Genomic DNA, 26,509 nt, shown 5'->3' on the forward strand with positions numbered 1-26,509 from the left:
AGTCAATAATACAGTAAGCGTTTTGTTAGTCTTGATTTTACTTTCACAACAACATGACTGGGGTTTCAAACGAAGGAAAGGGTTCGGCGAACGACAAAAATGATGGCTGTGGTGAAAAAGAAACGAGAAAACTAGCTGTAGTAGGTTTATTTAATCAAAAATATGTTCATGGTTATTTCAAATGGTTTGTCGTGTTATATTATTGAAATTAGTCGTCAGGGGCACTAGACGCTTTTGGGAGACATTAAAAGGTTAGAATGTAGGACGAAGTGAACCACTTCCTAAGTGAACCAGGACTAAGTGAACCACTTGGTGAGACGAAGTGAACCATCTATATGTTATATAGGGAATATTCTCTTAATGAAATATTATGTTTCAGAGTTTATTTTCCTGAGTATAAATGATTTAATAGATGATATGGATAAATTGTTAATCATATCAAAGTGTTTATTTATTAGAATTATGTATTTTGATATAACAATGTTTTGAAAAAAGGAAAAGAAAAATGAAAAACAAAATACATTTTTATTTAATCCTTATAATGAATATATTATCAATACATCCTACTTTGTTGAATTTTATTCCATATATGTTCAAAAATTCTCTATGTTTGTTATTTACACCTCAGTCATGTACCAAAAACAAATAAGTGTGGGTGTTTCATGACATTTCGGCTGGATCCATCTGCATTTCGCTAGCATTTTAAAGATAATCTGAGCCTATGATATAATAATAACAAAATACTATTTTTTTAAACACCTTAGTAATAGCCAATAATGTTGAATGCATCAAGTAATAAATATCATAATGTTTATGCATCTCTTGTATTTATGTTACTATCATAAAATAGCTACTATACTATACTAATTGTCATGAAGCTTAAAAGTCAATTTCTAACAGCTAAATAAAGATCTTTAACAGTGTAGCAAATGTTTGAAGTCTTGCATTCAAATGGCGATAATTACTAGTTATTATCATCTTTCAGGCAGTGTGCCATCACACAATAGCCACTATATAATACATATGTGGTTCACTTGGTCCTGAAATGGTACACTAAGGAACTGGTTCACTTGTGAAATGGTTCACTTCGTCCTGCACCCAAAAGGTTACACACTACCATGGTTTATATGGGATTACCGAGACCTCGTATCACTTCAATATTGTACCATTCTTGGAGGCATTGTACCATATATACACACTATATAAGGAGGTTTTTACAGGTGTTAAGTATAGCTAATGTGGTCGTTAAAGGAGACAACAGGAGACATACTATGATGTTTCCTTATCTTATTTTGATAAATTGCCCTATCCCTTGGCAATAATGTTTAGCTTGTTGAATGTATCTGGTAGAAGTAGAAAAGTACTTACAAAATGTCACGGTACTGATACCTACACATGTGGTGAGGATGTGTGTAAGTGGTTCGGTAGCTCAGTCGGTAGAACACTCGCCCAGATGGCAAGGGGTCCAGGGTTCGAGCCCCAGTCTGGCTGCACATTTTTCTCACCCTGTGACATTTTGCTCCCAATGAGGGACCAATTTCATAGGATGTCTCAATTTTCACTATTATACCAGTTTATCAAATTATCAATTATTCATTTTAGCAGATTCAGGCAATTAAAGTTAAATTACAATTGTTTTGTCAGTGATGCTTCGCTTTGAAAATTATTGGTATCAATTTATTTATAATGTGTTTTTAGATGCCAACCCTTGGAAGTGAAGAAGATGACACCTGTGTAACATTTGTAATAAACAAGGAAGACCACACACTCGGCAATTCCCTTCGTTATATGGTCATGAAAAAGTATGTACGGCTGATTGAAATCTTTATGAAGTATTGACTGATTAAGAATATATCACACTAACTGAAGAGTGTGTTCAACTGACCATTCTTTTGAAGAAGTATGAATTGTTGAACACGTTAGACATTAATTAAAATGAATTTACTTTATTCTTGCCATTGTAATTTACTGATATGTTTAAAATATACTTGTGTATTTTACTTTTATTTCAGCTTAATGTATTATATTAATTTTGTCATCATGTTAAATGGACATTATTCGGCACTCATTATCATTACCATTGTGTCTTTTTTATGGATTCCTGCATGTGCCATGCGGTACAAGTTATGTGTTAATACTGTTTAAATTGAAAAATGCAAAGTATAATGTTGACAATGTATTTATTTATCACCAAATACAATATGAATGATGTATTTTGTTTATGCTTCAGTCCAGATACCCAGTTTTGTGGCTACAGTATTCCACACCCTTCCGAAGAAAAAATTAACTTCCGAATTCAGACACGTGGTATTCAACAAACTTATTAATTTCAATGTTTAAATTTTAGACAAACAGTAGTGTATTTCTTTCATATATTTTTAAAATAAGGTCTGGTGAAACCATATTTATCTTGTCTGTTATTTGAAGAAAAAGAGTTACTGTGCTATTGGGATAGCAGTGTGCGAAATTAACCTTTATACCCTGGTAGCCAATGGGGCTACAGACATAGAGATTTCTGTAGCCCGAGCCAGATTTCCGTAGCCAATTAGTTCTCAGAAAAAACATGGGGCATTTTATGAGTACTATATTATTCAGTTAAAGATACAATATGGCAGTGGGCTGGTCCTGTTAACCTGTGTTGTTAGGGGCTGGGAATGATAGGGGTGTTTTTTGTGGGGGGTTTTTTGGCGGTTGGAGGGGGGGCTAGTTCTGTCAACCTATGTTGCAAGTGGGTTGAGGAGATGGGGTAGAGGGTGGGGGGGAGGGCTGAAATATAAAACTGTGTGAATGTACATATCTATTGCCATACATCATGACAGATAATATTGCATATTGATCCATAAATGTAATGAAAAACAGCCATTTCTGGATTTGATACTGCTTATCCCAAAAACTTTACTTCAAACAATTTATTTGAATGCTGAATGAACAATTTCTTCAGACTTTCATGAAAAACAACAACTTCTGAATGGGATTTTTCTCTCCAGATTTGGGAAAAACATGATGTAATATATAATATATAATTTTTCTTTGCATTGTGGCCCTTTTCCATAAAAAATTACTTTGCAAAAGCCTTACCCTTGGCCTTAATTCAAAAAACCATCCAAGATATTCAAAGGGATCTTGGTACATATGTTAACAGTAGTGTTGGGAATCGGTTCCAATTTTACTATCGATAATCGGTTCCACTCAAGTAACCGATTATCGATAGTAAAATCGGTTTTTTAAAATACTAGATACAACCTAAAGTGAAGTTTTATTCATGCACATTATGAATCATTATATGCATATACGTTATGTCTATGATTAAAGTTATTAAGTGTTATATAAAAAATAGTTCATTTTTACTTGCTCATTGTGGCTTTCATCAGCCATTTTGTTAAAGATAACATCTGAACACCTACTTATATTTTTTTCAATTTTTTTTTCGATGATCGATTATAACCAAATGCAATCGATTGTCGCCGATTTCAGGCCCAACCAATCGATTTTCGATTATAATCGATCATCGGAACATCACTAGTTAACAGGGACAATATGCACATGTATAGCAGGGCTCATTATTCTCACTTTAATAATTGTTGATTTATACCCATTTTTGGACAATACACATGCAAAAGCGTTAACCATGGCCATTTCTCCAAACTATGACTGTCTTTATGATAAAAAAATAACAGATGTTCAAATTAAACTTGGCACACAAGACAGACAATATGCACACTTATTGACCAGGCCCATAACTCTGAGTTTAATAATTTGAGAGTATGCTCCTTCTCAAAGAAATAATAATTATTATTGCTTATAAATATAGAAATGCACAAGATATTCAAATGGAACTTGGTACACAATATGCACATGTATAGCAAGACCCATAATTCTGACTTTAAATGAATGTCTAGTCATGTCCCTTTTTGACAAAAAAAGAACAAAGACATGCAATTGCATTTGCTCCACTGTTCACTTGTTTTACTTTATTTAGTTTGGAATGGAAATCCTGAACAGTTATTACTTTATTCTTGTTAGTGTAGTTTTGAGGAAATACCCCACCCACAAAGTACTCATTTATATAAGTTATAACTGTTTCAGTCCCCATGTAATTGCCAGAGACTAATAATATCCTTTTTTGAGATGTTTGATACAAAATTGCTTTACAAGGAAGTGTTTTTAGTATCCAACCACGTACTGGTTTTTTTTTTAATTTTTGTTGAAAGTAGCTTAAAAATAAACTGTTGTGGTAAATACTGCAAACAATGTCGCAAGATAAAACTTGGTGTGCCCTAATGAATCGTAAAGAAAGACTACCATTTGCTCTCTTTAGTTCACTTTGACATTTTTTAGTTTTTTACCGAGTTTGAATTTAGGTTAATTGAAGATGACACCCTATAGATTAAATGCTATGTTTTTTCCACAGGAACACCTGCCAAAGATGTTCTGAAGAAGGGAATGAAGGATTTGAATTCAGTGTGTGAACACGTTCTTAGGACATTTGAGGTACCCTTTGACACTTGTTTATTCAGTAAAGATTAGTTCATAATACACATTTAATACCGTGATTAAGGTTTACAGTTAATGTTAACTTAAAAAAACAGAATTCATGAATAAGGTGATCAATACTCAAGTATTAATTTGGTACAAGCCGGACACATCCTGGCTGCCGAATGAATTGTTTAGTAAAGAATAAATATATAATAAGTTAAGGGGTTTGGTGCAAATGCCTCTATACTAGCAAGCGTGCATGCTCAAACTGCTAAACAAATTACTTAATAAAATGAACTAATGACTTAATGGAAATTTGGCAGTATTTTCATCAAAGGCTTTCGTAATGATTAAATCAGAATATGTCCTGTCAATTTTCAGACCAGCATCAATGAGCACAAGAGAAGAAATCAGTCTGCAGATATAGAGCCAATGGACCAATCAGCAGGGTGATCAAGAATGATTTGACCAATCAGCAGGATGAAAATGCCTGCTATGTTTGGTCAGTTGGACTTCAGTCAAGATGTTATGGACAAGTGCTATTCATTAACATGTGCAAAGCATTTATACATAGTGGATGTACCTACTTTAAACCAGTAAATAAAGCAGTAGGAATATTGTACATATTTGAAGAATTACACAAAAAGACTTTAAACACGCAATACATGTTCTTTGGAAAAAAATTGCAACCCATGAATCTTAATTCACAAGCAATAACTGGGCTGCTTTTTTATGTTTATCTTATTATCTTTTTGAGGTTATGTCACATATATGCACACTGCTAAATATTTGATATTGCGTTAACAATAAATAAGAATCTGTCTCCATAGGTATATTTCTTCTAAAATAATAACATGTTTCTTCTACTGATAGGGATTTGTAATACATACTACAAATCACCAAATGCAGATAATGCCAAGAAGGCGAACCTAAAACTGATTGTTAAACAAAGCAGATATAAATATACATGTTCAAATACTAGATCCTTGTACTTTATTTATGTGCCACAGAAGGTATTCATGACAGAAAAAGTAAAATTGTTATCTATATGGAGATATAAGAAACTAAACATGTGCCCAATCCAAGGTCTTATATTAATAGCCTTTTGATGGAAGAACTCGACTTTTCGATTAAAGTGAATGTTTATAAGGAGTACACCAAGACCTTTTTTTCTTTATTAAATCAGGGGTCATAACTCTTGTAGAACTGGGAAAACTGCTAGAAAAATTCCCAAGTGATTCTTGTTGAAGAGGAAGTTCCACGAGTTTAAGCCAGCTTAGTTTCGAGGTCTAGAAAATTTCTCACCTTTCGTACTGTTGTATCTTTATTTTGAATCGAACATTACAGATCCAAAAAGATAAAGCGTGATTAATGTTTTAGTTCTTTATTTTCAGTTGATCCAAAATGTTTTCTATATAATAAGATACTTATTAATGAACTGAGCTAATTTTAAGCCCTAAAATTTGATGTTTTCCCTTCCAATGAAATATTATTAAATTATTTAGAACTATCACGCAAGAAACTAAAATCAGAATGTTCATGTGAATCATTAATTGGCCGAGGCTCACCAAAAGCTTGGAAAAAAAACATTCATTGGTTAAAAACTCGGGAAAACATATAATCATTGGTTGCTAAAAAAAGAATGAATATTAATGAGAAAAACATTAAAACCTATTTGGGAACCAACAACTTTATCTTAATCACATGACTGGTAAGGTGACCGACATCATGAAATAACAGTTAACAGTTATCATGACCACATAAATACCGTAAATTCCCTAATGATCACACATGTAGGATTATTCATCAAGTCATGAAATATCATAATTCGTCTAAAAGTAACCCTTAATAATATTGGAGATTAATAAAAACATGATTTTAGCTTGATTTTAAATCACATATTATACTATATTACAATACAACCAGAACCTTTTGGTATTTGCTATTTTGTGATGCACCAACCCATAAAATTGCTATAGCATGTTTCACTGGCCATCACTCTTGTCAACTGCGAGCAAATAATGAGCAAACTTCCCATTAGCAATATATGTATTAAACAGCATTGCAGGATTGTCAATTATCAGCTGTTGAAAAGCCTGATAAGTATACACATTTAAAAATATTATTTTTTGTATTAAATTTTGCCTATGGCTTATAAGTCATAAAGTTATGGCTCAAGACTAGCTTTTTCATTAATAACAGGCAAATAACGCTTAAAGGATACTGGACAAAATCTGCATGTCCATCACTTAACTATGATAATACCGGTACTTAAAGTTTTATTAAAGTGTATATCAGTATAAGTTGCTTAGTTCTGACTACAGAAAAATGGACCAGAAATAAAAAAAATAAAATCATTTATCAAACGATTATACTTGTGTTACTGATCCCATCCAGACAAAAAATTGCACATACACCACCACATATTTCCCATTTTTCCCTTATGATTTTAGGGGTCATCTGGTCAAAGGTCAAGGTCACAGTGACCTTGAACGAAAAAAGCTTGTCTGTGTGATAACTAGACAATGCCTGCACCCATTGCCCTCAAACTCGACATTAAGGTTTTTGGTGACCAGCTGGTGACTCCTATGGATTTTGAGCTCATCGAGTCAAAGGCCATGGTCATATATAATTAACGCACTATCCTCAAACTTTGAATGGTCATAATCTTAAAACTGCCTCAACGGCATCCAATGTCAGTGACAAATCAGCTGTCATTTCGGTCCATGCATATCTCATTCAATTATCCATATAATCCTGACAACATGGCGCTCACGGGGGCATAATGTCTGACAAACATCTCTTGTTGAATTGAGACTTAATACAGTGATCCATGCATGTTGCACCCAAAGTTTGAAACTATACAATTCTTACAATGAAAAGCGGCGGAATAGTCTGTGACAGCTCTTGTTATGGTTTGTGATAGAGCAGACCTGGTATTAGGATTTGTTATTAGTCCCAGGGCAGACTTTGAAATGATCATAGTTTAGTTCTGGCTTCCATAACTTTAATGTTGATATTTATTTTTTTGATGTTTACAACGCATTAACACATCCAAAAAGGTGATATATAACGTGTTCGCTGAAGTTCTTTAGCTAATCATAGTTATGACAGAAGAATAACGTCCCAGGCCAAAATTTTATTAATAATTTCTACTTTACATAATTGTATTTTTTAAATTTCAACTTTATTTCACCAAAACCATTTACAAACTCTTTGAATTTCAATTATTATTAAACAATCACCTATATACAACACGCTCAAAAACAATCAAACGTGCGTTTGTTTATGAAAATTGCTCTATGTACTATTGTCTCATGTGATAGTCACATGATCATGGGGGTGTGACGTCATTTTTGTCATACGAGACTCAAAAACAGTCGAAAATATTGAGAAATGTGCAAATGATTTGGCATTTCGGGTTCCAAAACTTGTAAGGTTGGTATTATTTAAGTTGATATGTTTTACTGATGGATAGCGGTTTTTTCTAATGTGTATAAAACCCTGAAATTGAACTAGAATGTATCGCAGATCAATGGTAAAAAAGTGGGTGGAGTAAAGACACTCCACTCTCCATAGAAGAAAAACAATCCAGTGTCGCAGTAAACAACAGATCGGCTGACATAAGTAGCGTTTATCTCATTATGGTAACTCGTGTCAGCATTCTCTATACAAGCGCTGATTGCAGGTACGGTAATGAAACTATACCAGTATACAATGGGAATCATTGATCAGTAACAGTTGAGAGGAAATTATTTCGTCTATTAATATCTTATCATTCATGAAAACACCTGTATGTGTTTCTCCTCACATTCAGGTGATGTAGTCAAATTTCAAAACATTTAAATCCATGCTACCTTGCAATGTTTAAGGCTTACCAGAACCTTTTTTAAGGAAATCTAGGGACTTAAGGGTAAAAGTCAAGTCAAGTCATATTTATTTATAAAATCGTGTTTACAACATATAGTACACAAGCTCTAAAGAGCTTTTAAAGCCGACTTGTACTTATATTACATGGTAACAGACATAGCAAACATTTAAAATATATATAATATTATGTAACACATTATGTAACAATATGTAATACATCAAATAGAATTGAAAGACAGATAATTACCTTATAAAAAGCATCACCGGAGCAAATGAGGGACTAAAGATTACAATATTATATACTATTAGAGACACAGTCGGTACATATATATTCATATATATATCACAGAATTATTTGAAAGAACTCCGGCAATAAGTATTAATATATGCCAAGATGAATACAAAACAGACACACAAGCTTATGGGAACAAACATTAAAATTTGTGTGGAAGCTGCTGATCTTGGCCTTACATGGTAGCCCGAACGGTTTATTGGTCTGTGATGGTCGGCAAAGTTTATCAATAATTACAGTGACATCTATATAAACCTACTCTTCAAGGACAGAAATTCCATAGAAGCTGGGAGTTTAGAAATAAATACCAAATTATCACGTCCTGAAAGGATTAAAAGCTGAAGTCCCTTGTCACAGGCTTAAAAAAGTAAGTGACTGGTCAGTGGATTGAACCCTTTGCTTGCAAGTCAGGTGCTCATGTGTACCTACTGAGTTGACAGGCCTAGATAAGTCACTCAACAGCACTCAACAGGTACTCACTTAGTCTTTTTCTGATCTGTGCGAGTCATTTCCATAACACATTTATTGCCTCATACTTCTAAAAAATATACAATTTGTTCCATTTTTGAATGATTATAATGATATTAATAATAATAATAATATTAATAATAATAATAATTAATAATAATAATTATTATTGTTGTAAACACATTTTAGTAAATCATTGAAAATTTGATTTTGAATACTGTGGTTTAAATTACCCCAGATTGTATAGATCTGAAACAGTTAGGGTGTACATGATTGCTGGTTTTGTCTGTCCATGTCATTTAAATGGATTATGAATACTTTTTATTGAGGTAAGGTCCTTTTCATCACAGTTGTCATTCATGATGGATTTGAAATCGATACACATCAGATTAAAATGCCTTGGGCAAGTCTTAAAACAAAAGACTTATTGTAATAGATGTAATTGTTGACAAATGAGGGTCATAACATATCGATCAAGTTTCTTAGCAAATTGTGAAAAAAATCAAATCTTATTTATCTACTTTAAGTAACTGTTGCTTCTGTTAGTTTTCATTTACTTTTGGTGAAAAATGGATGCAAAATTGAGCCAGTTCAGAATTAAGAGCAAAGTTGGGAAAATGACAGCCAGTAAGATTGAGGTTAGTGAAAACATTTTATCAACACTAAATCACTCACGTACAGTAGTTTTGTACTTTGAGATTAGGCCATACCAAATTGAAAAACTATTTTGTGTCAGGTTCCTACTTCAAGTGCCATAGAAAATACAAATTTTCTTTTTGCAACAAATCTATATATACAAATATCTACGATAGCAGTTACAGTAAATACCCAATATACCATAAAGAACTTAGGGGCAATTTTATTAAGTGGACTCCTAACTTCAATTACTGTATCTTACAAATGGCAATACAGCAGATTTTTTTTTGACGCTTTCTGTTAATTTTAAAAAATTGGTTAAGTCTCAATTTATACAAATATGTTGCAAAATAATGGCACTAAGATAATGTCATTTTGCGACTAAAACTTTTAAGATCTTTATCTAAATGGCTCCCAGGTCCATAGGAATTTCCGCTTGTATTTAAATATATTGGTACTCTTAGCATTGTCATTTTAATTATTGAGCCGTAGAAAATGTCTGCTCATTTTAGATTTTAGTAAATGTATTTTTTTTTTTCTTTAATTCTGAAGGCTTAAAACCTTTACAGCCTGATGACCCTGAACATGTTATCAGTTTTGCATGGCCTTGCTGATAAATGTACCAGTACTGTCAGTTTCAAAATCAGTATACAGGGTAATTATCATTTAGTACATGTAGTTTGTAATTAGGGTGTGAGTTTTATCATGATAGCTCACGTATATATATATTTATATGTAATTACATGGACAATCATTAGTGAGATATAATCATATATTTACAAAGATTAGAGTAATTCGTATCAAGAGGTTCAGGGTAGTAGTTTTCGCTTGTATAAAATGGGTGTAGTATAAATGATTCAAGGTGTATACATTTTATTACTGTTTTAAATACGAAAAATAGTTGATCAGGTATTGAACAAAGGTAAGTTTGTTTGAGTTTTAATTTGTTTTATTACCCATAGAACCATTCATTACATTATATCACATCGAACAAATTAATTACAAATTTATCATATTACATTGTCACAAATTTAACACTCATCAGATTTGGTAAATTATTATATTTTGACATTTCTTAACAGGTTTTGAAGAAATTACGCATATTGGTGTAAACTAGAATCATATGGATCTAAACAGCCAGATTTTATTAAAAAGAACTGGCTTTACTGTGAAAATGTTAGCATGCCTGACTTAAATTACATTTATAATATCCCATAAAAATTCTGTGTTCGCCTCATAATGCATAGCCCTTAAGGAATTCACTGGATTGACTACTTCTTATAATATGTGAGCAGAAACTAGAGATTTCTGGAAAAAATTATGGGAATGATCAAATCTGTTCATTTATTTCTGAAAGAGATTAGATACTCAATATATTATACTATCATAATTGAAAAAAAACATAAGCTAAAGCAGCATTTTAAAAGTGCACTCTCAGAGATTGATTGTTTTGACATTTTCTTCTTTTTAGCTCGACTATCCAAAGAATAAGGAGAGCTATCCTAGTCACCCGGGCGTCGGCATAACCACTTATGTTAAAGTTTTTGTAAGAGTTTGTGTACCACCTCAAATATTGACATATGGCTTTGAAACTTTGCACACTTGTTCACCATCATGCCCCCACCCTGTACACAGGAGGAGGTAACTCTATCAAAATTATGCCCCTTCTGCTTAGAATTTATGTTAAAGTTTGCGTACCACCTCAAATATTTTCAAAGTCCATATACAGATGGCTTTGAAACTTTTTACACTTGTTCACCATCATGCCCCCAACCTATACACAGGAGGAGGTAACTCTATCAAGCATTTCAACAAAATTATGCCCCTTTTTCGACTTAGAATTTACGTTAAAGTTTGCGTACCACCTCAAATATTTTCAAAGTCCATATACAGATGGCTTTGAAACTTTTTACACTTGTTCACCATCATGCCCCCAACCTATACACAGGAGGAGGTAACTCTATCAAGCATTTCAACAAAATTATGCCCCTTTTTCGACTTAGAATTTACGTTAAAGTTTGCGTACCACCTCAAATATTTTCAAAGTCCATTGACATCTGGCTTTGAAACTTTGCACACTTGTTCACCATCATGCCCCCAGCCTGTACACATGAGGAGGTAACTCTTATCAAGGATTTTGAAAAAAATATGCCCCTTCTACTAGAATTTACGTTAAAGTTTGCGTACCACCTCAAATATTTTCAAAGTCCATTGACCTCTGGCTTTGAAACTTTGCACACTTGTTCACCATCATGCCCCCAACCTGTACACAGGAGGATGTAACTCTATCAAGCATTTTGATAGAGCCTTTTTCGACTTAGAATTTATGTTTAAGTTTGCGTACCACCTCAAATATTTTCCATTCAATTTACGTAAATATCTCAGTACATCATGTATTGCATTGAAATCTAATCTAACAGTGATCCATGCAGGTTTCGCCAAAACTTTTCAATCCATACACCGAAAAGCAGCGGAATAGTCGAGCGCGCTGTCTCTGTGACAGCTCTTGTTTGTATTGGAATGAATCATTTTTTCGTTAATGTCTGGAAACCAATGATACAAGACTGCTGATTAAAGATCAGATTGCAGTTTTCCATATAAAATCAATGTTTTATGACTTAAAGCATTACTTACACTTTAAGACAAATGATATTTGCGGCAGTTTTCCAAACAACTGAGATCTGTTCAACTAGGAGTAGGAAGTATCTTATATGGCTGTTTTGAAGACATTGATTCCAAAATAAGCTGACTCTGAGACAAAAGCTTAACAAAATGTCAAATCTGTCAATCTGTGAAAGTGCAGCTTTAAAGAGCAAAAGCAAAATTCAATGTGACACAAAAATACGAACCTACCACATGCAGCGTTAGGATTTTTTCTTGAATATTGGGCCGGATTTGTAATTATGGTCATATTATATTTTCTTACTTTGTATTTATATATACTTTCAGTGGGTTGACGAAATGTCGGGGAAGGCCAAACTTCTAAAGGTCGTGCTGCTAGGCGACGGAGGGGTGGGCAAGAGTTCGCTAATGAACCGATTTGTTAGCAACAAGTTTGACGCTCAGTCCTTCCACACAATAGGGGTGGAATTTCTGAATAAAGATGTGGTGGTTGATAACGAGACGTACACCATGCAAATATGGGATACCGCAGGGCAAGAACGCTTTAAATCGTTGCGTACGCCATTTTATCGTGGGGCTGATTGCTGTTTGTTAACATTCGCAGTGGATGATATCCAGAGTTTTAAAAACTTGTCCATGTGGAAAAAAGAGTTCTTGTACTACGCAGATATACAAGACGGAAATATGTTTCCTTTTGTTATACTTGGAAATAAGGTAGACATAGAAAACCGTGTAGTTAACGAAGAAATGGTTCGAGACTGGTGTAACCAGAATGGCAGGTGTCCATATTACGAAACCAGTGCCAAAGACGCTACTAATGTTGACAATGCATTTAAGGCGGCAGTAGAAAGGTTAAAAGAACTTGAAGAACAGCTGGATGCAAAGACGCAACAACATGGGACCACTGTCGATCTTCGTAAAAAGGCCAAACAATCTGGTGGCTGCTGCAATTGATTTGTACTTGTGTTGTTAGGTTTTGTCGTCGTTGTCTTTTTTCATCCATATTAATACTAATTAAACCTATCATGTATATATACCGTTCGGTATGTGAATGTGTATTTTAACATAAACCTAACTATCTTATAACAGTTACTCAGATTGAAAACTGCCTAACTCAAATTGGCCATCGATTACCGCCATGTGACGGAATGGATTGGATAATGCACCCCATTCAAGAATTCATTATTTGTTGAATAAATGAAGCTTTTCATTTTTAACTTTTTCTTGTGAGAAAAAATAAAAGAAAAATAATAATAAAGGTAGTGATAGCAAAGTGGAAGCATTTTAGAAAAGTTTTTATGTACCACCCCATGAAGCTTACTTTGTAATATACCGGTAGTACTTATAACATCCTAATGGTGAATTTAAAATATTGCGATAGTTTTTAGCTCGACTATTCGAAGTTTAAGGAGAGCTATACTACTCACCCTGGCGTCGGCGTCGGCCTCACACCTTGGGTAAGGTTCTGCATGTAAGCACACATAGGTTAATATCTCAGCAGCTACTTGAGGTATTGCATCGAGACTTTAAACAATGGTACTCAACCATCCAACCTACTTAATTAACCAAGTTAGATAACTTTAGTTTGCATTTAATGCAAATAATTGCTCTTTATTATTCGACTTAGAAATTCTGGTTAAGGTTTTGCGTGCAAGCACACATAGGTTAATATCTCAGCAGCTACTTGAGGTATTGCATCGAGACTTTAAACAATGGTACTCAACCATCCAACCTACTTAATTAACCAAGTTAGATAACTTTAGTTTGCATTTAATGCAAATAATTGCTCTTTATTATTCGACTTAGAAATTCTGGTTAAGGTTTTGCGTGCAAGCACACATAGGTTTATATCTTAGCAACAACTTGAGGTATTGCATTGAGACTTCATACAATGGTACTCAACCATCCAACCTACTTAATTAACCAACATGTCCAAGTGAGATAACTCTAGTTTGCATTTAATGCAAATAATTGCCCTTTATTATTCGACTAAGAAATTCTGGTTAAGATTTTGCACATCATGTATTGCATTGAAATCTAATCTTACAGTGATCCATGCATGTTTTGTCAAAACTTTTCAATCCTTACACTGAAAAGTGGCAGGATAGTCGAGCGCACTGTCTCTGTGACAGCTCTTGTTTACTTTACTATTCAAAATTATTGAATTGACTTGTTAAATACATCCTTTATAAGTGGTTATAAATCAAATCATTGAAATACAGAGAACATCCTGGCATAAAGAGATGGTTTTTGATTGTTATGTATGATTTTTTATCACTAAGGCCATAAAAAAATACTGTATGTTTCCAACTTCACAGCCAGATTTGAACCGTCAGGGGCTGTGCCATTGTATGTCCATTTTCATCTTGTCCATCAAGGCAGTAAGCTCTCCCACCATTTTGGGAAAGTGTTCAGGACCTTTCTGACTGGGGAAAAATGTGCCAATTTAACTTAATAATGTATTTTCAACTTTTCATAGAAATTAGCAAGCACATTAAAGAACATATCAATTCTTTCATACTAAAACTTTTTTTGGTGTGCAATTTCTCGCTGAAAATGTTTTCGATCTTTTCTTTTTTTGCTCAAATGGGAGGCACATGGTAATTGGCTGTCTCTCCCCATGGTTTCAATAATTTTTGAACACTTGGGTACAGGGACCTCAAACGTAGTAGGCAGACTGGCCATGACCAGCATATGAACCCTATTGATTTTGAGGTCAGTGGGTCAAAGGTCAGGAGACCTTAGCTTTAAACATCTGTTTTGCATTCAATGACTCTAGAAGGCTGGGGCCAAAGGTCCACAAACTTGGCAGGCAGTTTGAACACTACCAGTGGATATTGAAGACAGTGGATACCAGGATTCAATACAGTTAATATGATGAAACCATTTACCTTCAGCATTCACTTAAAACTATCCAGTGCTAGATTTTTTTTCATTCTCTTGAACATAAAAGTTAAAAACCATTTTTTTTCTATGGTTGAATTGAATCCTTGCAAAAAAAGACATGTGTTGACTTCCACTCCATCTTGCAGTGACTTATCAACATCGTGTTCATACTTTGCTCTTTACAGTTGTTAGCAATCAATATTTCCAAACTGCATGGGAAGGTTGTCATAAGCATGTTATGTACTAAAGGCTATCTGTCCATGTAAGGCTCAAGCCCAAATACTAACGGCTATCGAGGCCTTCCAGGTGCATTTGTCACATTGCTGTGACAGTTTTTCTTTTCTTAAAGAGACAATTTTCCTAGTCTCTATGCCTGTTTAATGACTAAACTATATGTATGATAGCAATACTCAATTTAATTAGGTACAATTGTTCCGGTTGAGTTATGTGTTTGAAAAATCTCTACAGTTTTACATTCAAAGTATTGTTTAAATACAATCAGTAAGAGATTGCTACAGAACATTATTTTACAATTTCAGCTATTTAATTGATTTAAACAAATTTTGAAAAAAACACAATCACTTTACATAAAACTGAGAAATTACTCTTTTCTAGGAAATGTTCAATTGAATTGGCTAGATTTATTTATTATACCAAGTACATGTAGCTATTGTATGTGAATTGCTTTATTGAAGCTTCCATACTTGGATTCTTTTTTTCTTTACTGGTATTTTAGTTACATGTATACATGTACATTTAGGTTTTCAAGTCTTAAGTTTTTATTTACATCTTTGGCATATAAAATGCATGAGATGATGACATTGAAACAAGTTGAAAGCAGTTTAAACAAATAGGGAAATACTATCAATCTTGAACAAACATGTAAGTGTGAATGGATCAGTTGAGGTATTGATCAAATAATGTAAAGAGAGACGTATGAACACATTTGTTATATGTGTCAAGGATCATATTTATGAAATATCTTCGTTTTAAAGCACATGTACACATGTTCAGTTGCTCGGAAGGAAATGTTTGCAATAATGTAAATCACACAGCTATGTTTCTGTGTTGTCTTTGTTTAATCTATTTTTGCAATTTTTATTTATAGTCTTATTCTGATCAAAAAAGTAATAAAATTATCAAAAGACAAGTTTTATTTTATATAATACTTCACACAAATCATACCATTTGCAAGTAAGGATAATTTATTATTAACCAGACATTGGTTAAGATTAATGTGATGTTTTACTAAGGAGACAGTGTTTATTATAAAACTAATGGATGTTTTGCAGCACGTTTGCTGTTGGTCACATAAGGGGACTTATCCATAAAGCCCCTGAGTGAACATTTTCAACTTAGTAAAAAAAAATCTGATTGATTTATATTGAATATCTTAAATACCCTGTTCTTTTCCAAAAAAATACTTATAACCATATTTTTAGTGTACACTATGTTTCTTTAAATTCATCATAGGAAAAGGCAACTTTCCAATAAGTTGAATTTGTTAGCAAGTATTTCGTGAATAAAACCCCAGTTGTGAAAAATGAAAAGTGTGAAGGGCAGTTGTTATCAATAATTCAAGGTGCAATTCAGATTCATTTAAATCTAGTTTATGTCCCAAATACATGTTTGTTTGCACTACAAGATAAATAACTGATTTCAAGTACGTACAAAACATCACATGCATAGAATGAATTGTTTTTGGAAAAGGAAGTTAAAGATAAAACTATTTGTGTCAATAATTGTCTGTTTAAGTGTTCAAGATAAGTGCAAACATTTTTTTATATCTAATTTGACTTTCCTATTTATATTGTAGTAGTTCATTGTTAATTTGAGCTCTGCTGATTAATTTAGAAGATGACCATGCCATGACCTGAATGACCATTTTATCATGACTTGATTGTCATCATCATCTGTCGTTGCTGACTGGCTGTGAGAGCTGTTGAAACTTTCTTTAATAAAATCTAGAACTATCAATTCTGGTATTTGCTGGGTCTTAAGATTAGCAGAATACAGCGTTTAATTAAATTAATATATTTTGACCAAATTATACATGTAGTTAAAAATGGGTTTAAAATATTGTTTGATCCACTGATATTTACCCATAGCCGACAAAATGTCGGGTCAACGAGATTCGCATTGCGGTCCTGTTACCAACGTGTGCCAAGTGTCATAACTCTATCTAGACTATTGGTTAATCTATGTCCATCGATTAACTGGCTAGGATCGAAATTGACACAACTACATCTTAGGGTTGCGACTCTTGGTTTTACATAAAATGAGTTTAAGATGAATAAAATAACTGTGAAGAGCAATGTTTTAGTATAATCTACATTTTCATTCAACGAAACGGCTCATCTGCCTTTATTAGGAAAGTTTTACGCTTAATTTTTACGCTCAATACGTTCTCCACCCCTTTTTATTAAGATTGTCCTTTAAGTGACACTCTTATTCAAAATCAATGCATACACATGTATATCAAACATTAATTTTGACTGATAAACCTTTAACTAATTACTAAATAATGCATTTATGGAAAATATTAATTAATTACTTATAACAAGATTGTAACCGTGTATTTAATAGCAGAAAGCAAAAAAAAAAAAAAAGATTGGTGAATGCTTAAAGATTTACTGTGGTCTACTATAGTCTCATAAGGTAGAAATACCGTGTTTTATGCTCATTTCTTTCAAATTAAAATTGGTATCCTTAATACGAACCATTGTTTTCGACATGTATTCATCTTTTTTGGAATATTAACACAATATTATTAAATGTGGTAAATCTTATTTGGGAGTAAGAGTGCATCTTTAATATCTTTGTAGTTTTAAGTAATTCTCTACTCCACTGTATAAAAACCGTTGTATTGTATTGAACGAGAAAAGAATAAAGCAAATATGGTAACAAAATACCATTGTACTACATAGATGGGCGCGTTATCTTAAGAACATACCTAGACGAAAAATGGGTGTGATCGTATAGACGATAATTGCAGCGTTTTCCTCATTTTAATAAACAAGTTCAAACATGGGTTAAAGATGAGCGAATATCGGTCAAATATGATATTTTCTCACAGAATACAAGTGTCCTAATAGCAAAAGGCCCGAAATACGGCAGAAGTCCGATGTAAAAGATTTAGTAGGTTCTTACCTGTATCACGTGAACAGTTATAAATAGGATATGTCCAAATGAATACTTAATGGTTCATGGCGCGTGGTATGGATTTTCATGCTCTGTGGAGGTTTTAATAGTATGGTTATATCGTGTGTTATAAGGTGGGGTGATTTAAAGAGTAAATATAGACAGGTATTTCAAAAAGCATACAATGGCTGTATAGATAGGAATTATACTGCACATACGACATCTTTTCATTCCATTTATAACTCGTAAACATCTGTACAGTGGATAGTGTATGGATCGTACTGTATACAACACGGATGCCAGATATTTAATCTTTTAAATAGCACTCATATTATACTTAAAGCACGCATATTTGCATGAAATTTAAATGGAGCTTAAACTGATGTCATTTTCCAAATTCATGAAGTGTTTGAATCTACGCAGGAGTTATACATGAAGTAAATGTGGGGTAACCAGCTGTTATAACAAATGTACCAATAGCTCAGAAGTGACCGATCGTATCCAGCCCCAAGGGAACAGCATCAGAAGCAACGATGGGCGAAAAGGGGCTAGCGGAAGCGTACATATTGGGAATCCCGTTCGGATTGTTTGGGGCCCACCACTTCTACCTGGGCCGGAAACGCTGGGGGATCTTGTACGCGTGCACGCTTGGATTACTGGGTCTCGGGTATCTGTACGACCTGGTCCGGATGAGGTGGCTGGTCAAGCACGCCAACAGACACGGCGCTGAGAGGAGGATGGTCTCCGATGGGTACATCGTCTGCTTCCTTACAGGCCTGTTTGGTGTGTATTTACTATTTATTATTTACTATTAAGTAATAGGTAGATGACATGAAGTAACATTTTAATGATTTAGAATGGGAGGACTGAGCGTAGCGAACGAGCCCTTCTTAATCATTAAAATGTTACTTCAAGTAATCTAACTGTCGTAGAATACGACCACATTGGCTGACGCATTGTCAACAAAACCTTAGACGTAGGGAGTGTGTATCGGATGAGTGGCAGTAGGCGGACATTTACTGAAATATCCGCGAAAGTTGAAATTCTTAATGATGAAGCCCAATACTAAATGATTGCCTTTCTGCAATTTCATTGGCTAAAACTGTAGGTTGGTTTTTCGAAGTAATATATCATCTGTTCACCGGGAATACTGGTGTTTGATAAAATATAAAAACAAATACACTATTATACTAAATTAAAAGTCAACCCGTCGTCGGATTCCCCTCCAATGGATGTTACGGAATTGGTCAGTTGTGGGCATCCGACGACGAAGGCAAAGGACAACATTTAATAAATACAATTTGAGCAGGTTACTGCCCCTTTTGGATTAGGGTTCCACACTGGTTCCTATCAAAATCAAATTATGTATATTGTATCACTTCAATTTCGATTCCCGAAAACTATTGCGTATATATGCGGGTCTTCGTGAGATACATCTAGGTACAAACATTTATAAACCACTGCCGTACGCATCACAACCAGCATGGTATCAACGTCTTATGGGCTATTCAGAATAGTGACCTTTCCTAGATGTTTTTGTGTTTACGTACATACTTTTTATATACAATATCACAGCAGCAAATGTCTTTTGAAATTAATGAAATATATGGGTGTCCATGTTAGTGTTAATACATATGTTTTTGTTACAAAAGTAAATTAGCTACCGTTTGTGACAACTTTAAAATCATGTTCTTAAAAGAAAGTACTTTTGGTTTATATGTTTTATGTAGTAATGACACATCATTTCGTGCATGGCAAGTAATTTTCTATCACGAAACATGCAATATTGTAGTTACTGCAATGATTAATCAACACATAAAACTCTGTTCTTTATTATTTCATACTAATGTAGTCAGTCGCGAGTTCATGAAGAATGACGAATTTTTGTCTGGTTGTTAGTAATAGTAGAAATAACTTTTCCGACTCGAGTATACCGGAACCCTTCAAAAACGCAAAACTTCACCCCACTTATTTCATATGTTGTTGGGCGTAATATCTGATTAAGTTCGATTACCACCAAGGTAACTTCAGCCACTCCAGAGATATGGTCCTTAGACAACTCAAGTTTGACATGTATTGCAAGCCGGAAACTGTTTAGAAAATGAAATAACATCTCATTTCTGATTAAAAAAACATAATACTCCATGTACGTTTAAGCATATGACTACTAAATAGAACACATAAATCATTAAACCAAAAAAGTAAACTGTCCTTGAAAACACTACAAATGGAGGTATCCAGAAACTCCAACATCAAAATGTAAACAAACTTTTCAATCACAACTTGATCATATTTTAAACAGACAAAAATTCCCTCTACATAGAGTATTGTGTTGTTTATGTCATAACACCTATAGTTATTGTTGCATTTCTGGATTCCATTCTATACAAACCTATTCTTTCTTTGTGTTTTCATTTTAACCTAAAACTACGACGTGAAGGCATTTTGGCCAGGAAGGGTTGGACGTCCGAGAACACTTCTACCGTTTGTAATATCTTTCGACAACATTTGAATGTCTGAAGTACATTCTAAAATGAGACTTAGACGCTTTTAGATAAAACTTTCCTTTTTTACAATAAAACACGAATCACTAAACTTGAATGCCTACCAGTTGTGTCAAGGATAAAAAATTGCTTTAATGAATGTTTATACGATAAGACCACGGACCTATTGATGAGACGAAACAGAAATTGAACCGTCTTTACATATTATTACTGTCATATGCCAATGTTAAATGAGCGTAGCGTAACCGAATGTTTTTTTTTGTCTTATCTTATAATATATATGAGCAAAGTTAAATAACCAACCGCATCACTCCAGTAGCTGAGTTATAAATTATCTATCTTTTGTTCAAAGTTGATCAAATAATATAAATATAGTAGAACACCGATGGCTCGAACTTCCAGGGACCGGTGAAAATACCTCGAGACTCGAAAAAATCGAGCCAAGCGGGAATGTTTACCTCCAATATAAAGAAATCGGTCCTCTACATCTAGTTCGAGCCAACGAGGAATTCGAGTCATACGAGTTCGAGGAAACGGGGTTCGACTGTACTACTATACGAACTGAAATGCATGACATAGTAACAAGACAATAGGATGCAGTTATTGCCAAGAAAAAGGTCAAGGAAATCAAAGAACCTTTGACATATATTTCTGTCTTTCCAGGTGGCCACCATTTCTTCCTTGGAAACCGGAACTTGGGAATCTTGTACGCATGCACTCTAGGTGTTTTCACCGTTGGCTGGATTGTCGACCTCATACGCATGCGCAGTCTCGTCGAAGATCACAATGAACATAGGGAGGAGAAATCCCTTGCGACCGCCTATGTATTGGGGTTATCCCCTCTTGGAATATTTGGAGCATACCATTACTATCTGGGGAACGTACAGTTGGGACTTATTTACACGTTTACGTGTGGCATTTTTGGGATCGGATGGCTTATGGACTTGTTTCGTATGCCAAAGCTCGTGCGAAAGGCAGGGCTTGATAAAAAGTCTGTGGGTACCGCGTACATTATGGCCATGCCCCCATTTGGTTTATTTGGGGCTCACCATTATTACCTAGGCAACTACGGACTTGGAATAACATATACGTTGACATTAGGGATCTTTTCTATAGGATGGATTGTGGATATGTTCCGAATGAAAGCTCTTGTTAAAGCCTCTAACGACCCTACCAGTGACTACGGTACAACCAAGGTCACTGCGTACATTTTATGTGTTTCACCTCTTGGTATTTTTGGTGCTCACCACTTTTACCTTAAACGTTATCTAAATGGGGGATTCTACGTCGGAACTTTAGGCCTATTTGGAATAGGTTGGCTTTTTGATATGTTACGACTTCCGGTGTTATATGAACGCTACGCAGACGAGGACAAACACAAGTACCTGGATGAAGCTTACGTGTTTTGGTTTCCGTTTGGAATATTTGGAATGCATCATTTTTACTTGGGAAACAAGAAATGGGGGATTTTGTATGCCTGCACGTTTGGGTGTCTCTTGATAGGCTGGATAATTGATGGCATCAGAATGCCATTGTTACTAAAGAAATTTAATAAATATGTTGAGGATCCAGACATGAATAATTTCCGAACCTGCCGCCCAAGTTGTAAGTGTTCCGTGTACAACTGCAAACGATGTTGTATGGATTTGTTTGAATGCTGCAGCTGTTTTGCGTCTTTCTCACTTCCTAGATCTGAATCTCAAAAACAGGAAAGAGACGTAGAAGTTAATGGGCGTACGCAAAATAAAGACGATTTTGACGTTATTCGTGAGATGTACCCGGATGAAGACCCGGAATGTTTCGCAATGAACCAAAACGAGACTAACAATCAAACCGAGGCTCAAATCTCTTCAGTTCGAGATTCATCTGACGTTTATCCCGACAACCAGGAAGTACAGACGACACCTGCTTACGATAATGGCGCGCATCCAGGTGACGCTGGCTACCAAGAGGAACAGTTGCCTATCAGCGATGGGCATGGCTACCACGCAGACGCGGGAGAAAACTATAACGATTACCCTGTAGACCAAAACTATGAACAAAATCATGGTACAGAATACGCATATGGAGAAAACTATGGACAAAACGAGAACTATACTGGCGATGAAACGGTCGACCAAAACGGTTACCCTTCCCACGACGCTAGTTACCAAGATTACCAAAATGACTCTGATCATAATGCTGCCAATGACCAACAATATTATGGTGATCAACATCATAATCAACAACAACAACAACAACAATACAATTATGGTGATAACCAACAGAGTGGAGAAGTACGCAATCCGGATGACGTCACTGTCAACGTGCAAACCGACAATGTTGCTCTGTAAATGTGCTTTAAAGTAATGGTCACAATTAAATTTAGATCTGCTTATTTAATGTTCGGTTATACGTACTTGTATACTTGTATTTTTACCGGTGTTTTTCGGTTTGCTAGTTTTCATATATCTTATTTTTATTTGAAACTCTCGCTTTTGGCAGGGTTGATCCAGTTCTTATTATTACGCAATCTTTTTATTCACAAAATATGCATACATAATTATGTTAATTTTATTTGGTTAACCATTGAGAAGTTTTTTTGTTGTTGCAGGTTGAACGCATTGCGAGCCGCATCATAAACTTCGTATGTGGCAATGTACTGTACAACATTATGTTACAAACGTTAATTTTCATGTCTGATGTTTATTACTTGCTATAATTAATATGAAATTGTTGTGAACACTTTAATAAATATTATGTACGACCTGTTTTCAAGAAAAGATAGAGCATTAAGTTTCACGTAATAGTCAACAATAATTTGATTTAAAATAAATCAAAACCACACAAATGGTAAAAATATAATACTGATAACCATATGTTGTGATGTTCCTTTATAGCTAATCCAAGCATATACGGAATTAAGACACGGTGTGTTTAATATTCAATATCAGCTAGGTAATACCTGCGGTTCCAAAGGGGCGCAACCGGCGACCCACCCACTAACATCGTCCAAATTTACTTTTTATTTCAATAAATGAGGAATAAAGTAATAAATACGCCCAAAATGCATCATTTCGGACTAGAAACTGTTACAATTTTCTTCGGGGAAGTATATCTGCATAAGGGCCATAACTGAGAATCCTCATTTTGTACGGACCTACTGCTGGTGACTGATGTTCGATTAATATCATTTAAACGTATTCGAATCGTTAATTTTACGATTTATAACACGTCGATTTACATAAAACACGTTTTTGCCCCACATGTACGTTCTGCTCGGGGCTTTGTACGTTCTGCTCGGGGCGGTGTACGTTCTGCTCGGATCGTTATACGATTTGCTCGGGTCGTTGTACGTTCTATTCGGATCGGTGTACAATCTGCTCGGTTCGTTGTGCGTTCTGTTCGGGTCGTTGTACAATCTGCTCGGGGCGTTGTACGTTCTGTTCGGGTCGTTTGACGATCTCCTAAGTTCGTTGTACGTTCTGCTCGGGTCGTTGTACAATCTGCTCGGGTCGTTTTACGTTCTGTTCGGGTCGTTGTACAATCTGCTAGGGGCGTTGTACGTTCTGCTCGGATCGTAGGTGCGTTCTGCTCGGGTCGTTGTACGTTCTGTTCGGGTCGTTGTACGTTCTGCTCGGGTCGTTGTACGTTCTGGTCGGATCGTTTTGCGTTCTGCAAGGGGCGATGTACGTTCTGTTTGAGTCGATGTACGATCTGCTCGGGTCGTTGTACGATCTGCTCGGGGCGTTGTACGTTCTGCAAGGGGCGTTGTACGTTCTGCTCGGGGCGTTATACGATCTGCCGGGGCCGTTGTACGGTGTGCTCGGGTCGTTGTACGTTCTGTTCGGGTCGTTGAACGTTCTGCTCGGGGCGTTATACGTTCTTCTTGAGTCGTTATACGATCTGCTCGGGGCGTTGTACATTCTTCACGGGGCGGTGTACGTTCTGCTCAATGCGTTGTACGTTCTGTTCGGGTCGGTGTACGTTTTGCTCGGGGCGTTGTACGTTCTGCTCGGGCGGTGTTCGTTCTGTTCGGGTCGTTGTACAATCTGTTCGGGGCGTTGTACGTTCTGTTCGGGTCGGTGTACGTTTTGCTCGGGGCGTTGTACGTTCTGCTCGGGCGGTGTTCGTTCTGTTCGGGTCGTTGTACAATCTGCTCGGGGCGTTGTACGTTCTGTTCGGGTCGTTTTACGTTCTGTTCGGGTCGTTGTACAATCTGCTCGAGGCGTTGTACGTTCTGCTCGGATCGTAGGTGCGTTCTGCTCGGGTCGTTGTACGTTCTGTTCGGGTCGTTGTACGTTCTGCTCGGGGCGTTGTACGTTCTGTTCGGGTCGTTGTACAATCTGCTCGGATCGTTTTGCGTTCTGCAAGGGGCGATGTACGTTCTGTTTGAGTCGATGTACGATCTGCTTGGGTCGTTGTACGATCTGCTCGGGGCGTTGTACGTTCTGCAAGGAGCGTTGTACGTTCTGCTCGGTGCGTTATACGATCTGCTCTGATCGTTGTTCGATCTGCTCGGGCCGTTGTACGATATGATGGGGTCGTTGTACGTTCTGCTCGGGTCGTTGTACGGTCTACCGGGGCCGTTGTACGGTGTGCTCGGGTCGTTGTACGTTCTTTTCGGGTCGTTGAACGTTCTGCTCGGGGCGTTGTACGTTCTTCTTGAGTCGTTATACGATCTGCTCGGGGCGTTGTACGTTTTTCTTGAGTCGTTATTCGATCTGCTCGGGGCGTTGTACATTCTTCACGGGGCGGTGTACGTTCTGCTCGATGCGTTGTACGTTCTGTTCGGGTCGGTGTACGTTTTGCTCGGGGCGTTGTACGTTCTGCTCGGGCGGTGTTCGTTCTGTTCGGGTCGTTTGACGTTCTGTTCGGGTCGGTGTACGTTTTGCTCGGGGCGGTGTACATTCTGCTCGGGACGTTGTACGTTCTGCTGTGGTCGTTGTTCGTTCTGCTCGGGGCGTATTACGTTCTGCTCGAAGCGGTGTACGTTCTGCTCGAGGCGGTGTACGTTCTGCTCGGGGCGGTGTACGTTCTGCTAGGGGCGGTGTACGTTCTGCTCGGGGCGTTGTACGGTCTGCTCGGTGCGGTATACGTTCTGCTCGGGGTGTTGTACGTTCTGCTAGGTGCGGTATACGTTCTGCTGGGGTCGTTGAACGTTCTTATGTGGTCGTTGTACGTTCTTCTCGGGGTGGTGTACGTTCTGCTCGATGCGTTGTACGTTCTGTTCGGGTAGTGTACGTTTTGCTCGGGGCGTTGTACGTTCTGCTCGGGCGGTGTTCGTTCTGCTCGGGGCCTTGTACGTTTTGCTCGGGGCGTTGAACGTTCTGCTCGGGGCGTTGTACGTTCTGTTCGGGGCGGTGTACGTTCTGCTCGATGCGTTGTACGTTCTGTTCGGATCGTTGAACGTTCTGCTCGGGGCGTTGTACGTTTCTCTTGAGTCGTTATACGATCTGCTCGGGGCGTTGTACATTCTTCACGGGGCGGTGTACGTTCTGCTCGGGGCGTTGTACGTTCTGTTCGGGGCGGTGTACGTTCTGCTCGATGCGTTGTACGTTCTGTTCGGGTCGGTGTACGTTTTGCTCGGTGCATTGTACGTTCTGCTCGGGCGGTGTTCGTTCTGTTCGGGTCG

The 26,509-nt window shown here is 36.2% G+C and overlaps 6 protein-coding genes across 10 annotated transcripts; 3 read left to right on the top strand and 3 right to left on the bottom strand.

The window, feature by feature from the left end:
• The first annotated feature begins 11 nt into the window (after window positions 1-11).
• LOC128227825 (DNA-directed RNA polymerases I and III subunit RPAC2-like) lies at window positions 12-5,457 on the top strand. 2 transcript variants are annotated; one of them, XM_052938698.1, is made up of 6 exons: window positions 249-312; window positions 986-1,220; window positions 1,699-1,802; window positions 2,231-2,307; window positions 4,412-4,491; window positions 4,858-5,457. In XM_052938698.1, the coding sequence occupies exons 2-6, from the start codon at window positions 1,119-1,121 to the stop codon at window positions 4,927-4,929; spliced, it is 435 nt and encodes a 144-aa protein (XP_052794658.1). In that variant the 5' UTR covers window positions 249-312; window positions 986-1,118; the 3' UTR covers window positions 4,930-5,457. The 2 variants fall into 2 exon arrangements, with proteins under 2 accessions (XP_052794659.1, XP_052794658.1); XM_052938699.1 differs by lacking the exons at window positions 249-312; window positions 986-1,220 and adding an exon at window positions 12-140.
• A 2,351-nt stretch (window positions 5,458-7,808) lies between these two features.
• On the top strand, window positions 7,809-15,959 carry LOC128227975 (ras-related protein Rab-9A-like). Of its 3 annotated transcripts, none has more exons than XM_052938968.1 (2): window positions 7,809-7,914; window positions 12,692-15,959. In XM_052938968.1, exon 2 carries the CDS (start codon window positions 12,704-12,706, stop codon window positions 13,316-13,318), a length of 615 nt encoding a protein of 204 aa, XP_052794928.1. In that variant the 5' UTR covers window positions 7,809-7,914; window positions 12,692-12,703; the 3' UTR covers window positions 13,319-15,959. The 3 variants fall into 3 exon arrangements, with proteins under 3 accessions (XP_052794928.1, XP_052794929.1, XP_052794930.1); XM_052938969.1 differs by having other exon boundaries at window positions 7,816-7,909; XM_052938970.1 differs by lacking the exon at window positions 7,809-7,914 and adding an exon at window positions 10,570-10,664.
• A 2,489-nt stretch (window positions 15,960-18,448) lies between these two features.
• Window positions 18,449-23,641, top strand: LOC128229224 (uncharacterized). Of its 2 annotated transcripts, none has more exons than XM_052940986.1 (3): window positions 18,449-19,174; window positions 21,559-23,240; window positions 23,489-23,641. In XM_052940986.1, exons 1-2 carry the CDS (start codon window positions 18,925-18,927, stop codon window positions 23,226-23,228), a joined length of 1,920 nt encoding a protein of 639 aa, XP_052796946.1. In that variant the 5' UTR covers window positions 18,449-18,924; the 3' UTR covers window positions 23,229-23,240; window positions 23,489-23,641. The 2 variants fall into 2 exon arrangements, with proteins under 2 accessions (XP_052796946.1, XP_052796945.1); XM_052940985.1 differs by having other exon boundaries at window positions 21,559-23,224.
• A 784-nt stretch (window positions 23,642-24,425) lies between these two features.
• Window positions 24,426-24,800, bottom strand: LOC128225724 (probable DNA repair protein RAD50). The gene has a single exon (XM_052935632.1). It carries the CDS (start codon window positions 24,798-24,800, stop codon window positions 24,426-24,428), a length of 375 nt encoding a protein of 124 aa, XP_052791592.1.
• A 26-nt stretch (window positions 24,801-24,826) lies between these two features.
• On the bottom strand, window positions 24,827-25,618 carry LOC128225725 (probable DNA repair protein RAD50). The gene has a single exon (XM_052935633.1). It carries the CDS (start codon window positions 25,616-25,618, stop codon window positions 24,827-24,829), a length of 792 nt encoding a protein of 263 aa, XP_052791593.1.
• A 224-nt stretch (window positions 25,619-25,842) lies between these two features.
• On the bottom strand, window positions 25,843-26,469 carry LOC128225727 (salivary glue protein Sgs-4-like). Its single transcript, XM_052935634.1, has one exon. It carries the CDS (start codon window positions 26,467-26,469, stop codon window positions 25,843-25,845), a length of 627 nt encoding a protein of 208 aa, XP_052791594.1.
• Window positions 26,470-26,509: the final 40 nt, after the last annotated feature.

The sequence above is a fragment of the Mya arenaria genome, chromosome 3, assembly GCF_026914265.1.
Source record: "Mya arenaria isolate MELC-2E11 chromosome 3, ASM2691426v1".
Taxonomy (NCBI): domain Eukaryota; kingdom Metazoa; phylum Mollusca; class Bivalvia; order Myida; family Myidae; genus Mya; species Mya arenaria.

What these genes read in the sequence shown, in the direction of transcription:
- LOC128225724 (XM_052935632.1), bottom strand. Translation starts at nt 24,800, where the DNA reads ATGTACAACGCCCCGAGCAGATCGTATAACGACTCAAGAAGAACGTAT.
- LOC128227825 (XM_052938698.1), top strand. Translation starts at nt 1,119, where the DNA reads ATGGTTTATATGGGATTACCGAGACCTCGTATCACTTCAATATTGTAC. An exon ending in CGTTATATGGTCATGAAAAA is followed by an intron (nt 1,803 to 2,230) that starts GTATGTACGGCT and finishes TTTATGCTTCAG; the next exon opens with TCCAGATACCCAGTTTTGTG. An exon ending in ACGTTCTTAGGACATTTGAG is followed by an intron (nt 4,492 to 4,857) that starts GTACCCTTTGAC and finishes GTCAATTTTCAG; the next exon opens with ACCAGCATCAATGAGCACAA.
- LOC128227975 (XM_052938968.1), top strand. Translation starts at nt 12,704, where the DNA reads ATGTCGGGGAAGGCCAAACTTCTAAAGGTCGTGCTGCTAGGCGACGGA.
- LOC128225725 (XM_052935633.1), bottom strand. Translation starts at nt 25,618, where the DNA reads ATGTACAACGCCCCGAGCAGATCGAATAACGACTCAAGAAAAACGTAC.
- LOC128229224 (XM_052940985.1), top strand. Translation starts at nt 18,925, where the DNA reads ATGGGCGAAAAGGGGCTAGCGGAAGCGTACATATTGGGAATCCCGTTC. An exon ending in CTTCCTTACAGGCCTGTTTG is followed by an intron (nt 19,175 to 21,558) that starts GTGTGTATTTAC and finishes CTGTCTTTCCAG; the next exon opens with GTGGCCACCATTTCTTCCTT. An exon ending in CAAACCGACAATGTTGCTCT is followed by an intron (nt 23,225 to 23,488) that starts GTAAATGTGCTT and finishes TTGTTGTTGCAG; the next exon opens with GTTGAACGCATTGCGAGCCG.
- LOC128225727 (XM_052935634.1), bottom strand. Translation starts at nt 26,469, where the DNA reads ATGCACCGAGCAAAACGTACACCGACCCGAACAGAACGTACAACGCAT.